The following is a 4,599-nucleotide window of genomic DNA, read 5'->3' as shown; positions in this document are numbered from 1 at the left end:
CGATTCCCTTATTTACCTCAGCTCGCAGCTCAGTCAGTACTCCCAGGCGAAGTTCAAACCCCCGATGAGATGGTAACAACATATTGGCTGCTCACAGTCAGCACTTCCAGGAAAAGTTAAAACCCGAATGAGGTGCTAACATATTGGCTGCCCACAGTCAGTAGTTCCAGGTGAAATTCTAACCCAAATGAGATGGTTGATGTAAATAAATGATTGAAACAATAAACAATTCAGCCACGCCTAATGTATATATTTAGATTGCCTGCTCACAGTCAGTACTTCCAGGCGAAATTCAAACCTGAATGAGATAGTAACTCAACTGATGTAAACGTATCTCAACAAATTAGAGCCATGCCTAAATTTTGCACTATAAAAATAATAAGTTGTAAAGTCACCTTTCACAATGAAACAAAACGAATGCAAAGGAAATGAAACATGCATCGTCACACTCAAACAGCATTCCCTTGTATATCTCAATGATAGCCATTCCAGTTTAAACAGCAGTAACCTGTCAAAAGATCTGAATTCCCTCGTGCAGTCAAGAATGTTCTGACGTACAACTATATGTAATAGGCCAGGTACATTTGGTGAAATAACTTTAACTATACTGCAAGTTCAAGCATCTATCATCCAGATTATTCACTAGTAGAAAACCAGCACCTATTAGTTGCCAAAAGTAAACTTTGAACAATCTAAATAGCTGGTGTTCTACTTGGAACACTATTAAACCATTCTATTGACAACTCGGATCCTCATTACATCAAATGACCCAAGACCGAAGAAAGAAGTTGTTTCAAGACTGCAACGCATGGCGTCCAATAACAGCCACGCCATGTTTCTGAAATAACTTCTTCTTCCGGTGTAAACTTGTAGAAATGTTAATTAAACCTTACAATGATATCACAATAACTTTAAAATTACCGTTTTCCTAACCATAGCAGCCGTTAATTAAAACATGGCAAAATACTATTCACAAATCAGAGTCGAGGGTAACTACAACTGAGGCAATTCCAGGACAGAGTCCAATGATCAAGCGCCACTTTGAACACTGGAACGGGGCCCGGCAAACAACACCGAGTCGGCCCCGTACGCCGATCCTCCCTGGCCATAAGGGCTAAAATACCAAATACCTGTTCATCGTGATCAAAGAAACGTCAACCCAGGACCACGCACCACGCCTCCGCCTGGAATGAAAGAGAATCAACGTAACGGAAACGGAACAGGAGTCAACAACGGAAACTGTCAACTTCTTCCTTCCTTCTTCTTACCAAATGTACATCAACACACAAAAAAACAAAGAAATTGTCACTCTTTAGGAATTAACGTTTGTCTAAGCATGAAAAATAAAAACTTAACAGTAAAAAAATAATAAAACAAAATAAAATGAATAATTGGTTCCAAAATAATGATATTCGTAAGCGCATGACACCTATTCACGATCGGCAACACCTGGCAGCACCAACACGAACATACGTCTCACAAGCACGAAGGGAATCAAAACGACCGGCCACCGGACGCTCTTCACAGTTGACTTGGTCAGTTCTATCGCTGCACGTTGTGTACCGTCCATCGTCGTTTACGCTGCTGTATACTGCTCAAAGGTAAATGTCACATCAGTTACCCCCACGCCTTTAGTTTTGTCACTTATTAGTCTCTGTCAACTAATCAACTTTTTAGCAGATGTTACATTTGTAACTCAAACTTTGATCATTTCACACAACTGAAATTAATAAGAATGATTTATCAAATGTGCCATTGCTTGTACTGTCATTTTGTTTGGATTTCCATGATAATCACAATCACTATAGACCACTACTAAATTTTCTTAAACTGTTGTTACTTTTCATGTTGTAAAATAGCAGTTGAAGTTAGCAAATTATTTCTTGTCTACCCAAAGAGGTATTAGAACACTGACCGACAGCATGACGTCACAATGGTCCTTTCTTTTGATGTCTTTCATGACTTTTCTTGAAGTTTGAAGTCTGATTTGACTCAAAGTCAAATCTTGGTCCAAATGCCATAAAGAGTGATGAATACGTCAAAATAGGAGACCGTTTTGATGTCATGCTGAAAGTCAATGTTCAAATTCCTTGTTGCGTATGTGTTTTGAAACTTGGTCAACATGCAAAATCTATGGAGTCCTCCCAAAAACCTCAGGACTTTGACAATAGTTGTTCGGCCATTCCACCATGAAATCCCAGAGGTTTAATCTCATTAATTTCCGCTACTTTTTCCTTTTTCTCAGATGTCTGCGGTGTGTTCGCAAGAATTCAGGAAAGGCATGGTGGCCACGCAAGCAGAAGGTCACCATCAGACCTTACTAGGGGCAAGCCATATGTCTGCTTTAAGTTCGTCCAAAAGCCAAGTGAATATAAGGATAAGCAGACCAACACCTTTCCTGACCTGCTGGTAGCATATTGCCAGGACAAGGAGACGGGCAAAAAATACTACGTATCAATGCCAGGCTTATACAACAACCTAAGTGAAGATGATGTTAAGGAGTTGAACCAGCATATTCAAGACAAGAAACCTCCATTCATTGTTTTCTATGGGAAAGATGGGTCACGTAACGACTGCATGGTTCATGAATATAGTACAAGTAAAATAGAAGAAAAAAGTAAAATACTTATAGTGAACCATGATAGAATAAAGATTTTAAAAAGGTTTAGTTTACTTACTTGTAATCCTGTCCAAACTCTTTCTGTAATATGTTTACTAAAAACTTTCTCAATAAACTTTTACCAGTGCCTGCAAAAGAAAAAGCAAATTTTGTTCCAGAAATGCACAAATTAAATTAAACCAACTCACCACAAATTTCAAAGATCTTACCAGCTTTGCCTTGCACCAACACTCTTCTATGAAGACCTGTCTGTTCATTACAATTATTTATAGCTTTAATTTGTTCTCCCAGAAACATTTTTACATTTTGTTCGGCAGAGAAAATTACATCTGGCATGTCATTGACAACAGGACCAACATCATCTTTCTTTTTTTCATTTTCAATGAAGTTCTTGAAAAAATTAAAATTACCAAATGACTCATATTTTGAAGCACTACTATGCCAATCATGATTCACATCCACTTTCTTAGATCCCAGTTCAACTGGTTGAACCATAGAACTAGCACATAGGCGAGATGCAATCATCCAATCTCCATTTCTTTCATCATTTTCACACAACATTTCAATTTCTTCTGCTTCTCCAGGTTCAACATTAACGTTATTAAAACACCATGTCTTCTTAATGTGAGCTACATTTTGTCTATCATAAACAGTTTTCCAGTTATCACCTTCTACTTTCAATTCATCTTCCAAAACAAAAGGTACAAGCAACAGTACTTGTTGCCTATACCATGGCTCGTTTTTCCCTTCATTGTCAGATAAAGTTAAACGTGGGAAAACACGAACAATGTTATGTCTTTACGTCAGTTTCTTCCAGGTGCGGCTATTACAATATTTTGCACAGTTATACAAAGAAACATTGCAACTGCTCAGGTCTGGTTTTATACTTTGCCAAAACAGTTTTTCCCTCTCTATTCTCAGAATTATTGTTCACTTCACCTACTTCATTACATTCTAGAGGAACCTAAGCAGTCTCCTTGGTATGGACTACACCAAATTTACGACCACGTACTATACGGGCATGGAACCTTCTTGGTCTTTAAGAACCGCAATGGGAAGCTAGTTCTTGCAGCAGTGCCGTGTAGATAACCGTGGGGTGGGGTGAACGCAACGGTCATAACTGCTGTTCGAGTCGCGATAACTCAGTACCACAACACTACCAGTTCCGTCCTGCTGTGTGCCCAGGGCCCGAATAACTAGATTTGTGAAAAAAGTGGTTCGTTAAATGGTACGTACTTGTTCTTAGCATTTGATCAGGATTTCCAGAGGAGTCCATTCATGGCATCACGGGTCTATTTTTCTAAATAGTACGTCTGTGCTGGTATTTTTAGGTGAGACTGTACGCCTTTTCTATACGCCCTCTAGAAATCGCTAATGTAAAACCTTTCCCGGTAATAAAAGGTCTTAATTAATTAGAAACTCGGTGTTTGCACCCGAGAAGAACTTCGGTAAACCCACACCGCCACAGACTAGTCGTTTTCAGATGATGGTGTGTAAAAGACGTAGTGACCAGTGTGCACGATTAAGTGACGGGATGGCGACGGGCTAGTGACTCCAAGAGAGTCGTTAAGCGGTCACTTTGCGACTCCCTCTCGTTTCCATCTATCACATTTCAGTCACAAGGTGATGCGATTGTCGCCTCTCTATCGCCAAAATCTCGCCACATAAGCGATCACTTTATCACGATTTATCTTGTTAGTCCGGAGTTGTACACTTTCACGGTACTTTATTTTACTTTCCAGAAGTTTGCAGTGGCGGGCTACCTCACCCTGGCATTTGTTCTTGTGGGGTACCCAACACCCAGCCGACTTGCATCAACCCATGGATGGCGCAACCATGATTTTAAAGGGGCAGTGAAGGCATCACAAAAGTTTGTTCGATGAACAGTTTGCTAGGTTGTCAATGAGAAAGTCACTTAACACGTGGAGATCCACATGACCACAAGTGTAGCCACAAGACACGTGAAAGGGACGAACCCC

At 39.9% G+C, this 4,599-nt stretch overlaps 2 protein-coding genes across 2 annotated transcripts in view; one reads left to right on the top strand and one right to left on the bottom strand.

Moving 5' to 3' along the window:
• Positions 1-2,618: 2,618 nt before the first annotated feature.
• On the bottom strand, positions 2,619-3,480 carry LOC127750857 (uncharacterized). The gene is made up of 3 exons (XM_052273464.1): positions 3,471-3,480; positions 2,830-3,366; positions 2,619-2,748 (listed from the first exon to the last, which is right to left on the bottom strand). The coding sequence occupies exons 1-3, from the start codon at positions 3,478-3,480 to the stop codon at positions 2,675-2,677; spliced, it is 621 nt and encodes a 206-aa protein (XP_052129424.1). The 3' UTR covers positions 2,619-2,674.
• Positions 3,481-3,680: 200 nt separating this feature from the next.
• LOC113207629 (uncharacterized) overlaps positions 3,681-4,599 on the top strand; it is a 3,415-nt gene continuing 2,496 nt past the window's right edge. Inside the window, exons 1-2 of the mRNA XM_026424266.2 lie at positions 3,681-3,848; positions 4,363-4,490. Of these exons, the coding sequence (XP_026280051.1) occupies positions 3,846-3,848; positions 4,363-4,490 (131 nt within the window). The 5' untranslated portion in view covers positions 3,681-3,845. The remainder of the gene's footprint in view (positions 3,849-4,362; positions 4,491-4,599) is intronic.

Source organism: Frankliniella occidentalis, unplaced genomic scaffold (assembly GCF_000697945.3).
Source record: "Frankliniella occidentalis isolate FOCC.00 unplaced genomic scaffold, Focc_3.1 Scaffold274, whole genome shotgun sequence".
In the NCBI taxonomy this organism is placed as follows: domain Eukaryota; kingdom Metazoa; phylum Arthropoda; class Insecta; order Thysanoptera; family Thripidae; genus Frankliniella; species Frankliniella occidentalis.
This window is presented reverse-complemented; position numbering and strand designations above follow the sequence as displayed.

Bases quoted from the DNA above. Each gene is read 5' to 3' on its own strand.
- LOC127750857 (XM_052273464.1), bottom strand. The intron at 2,749-2,829 runs GTAAGATCTTTG...TTTCTTTTGCAG, and splicing joins GTTGGTGCAAGGCAAAGCTG to GCACTGGTAAAAGTTTATTG.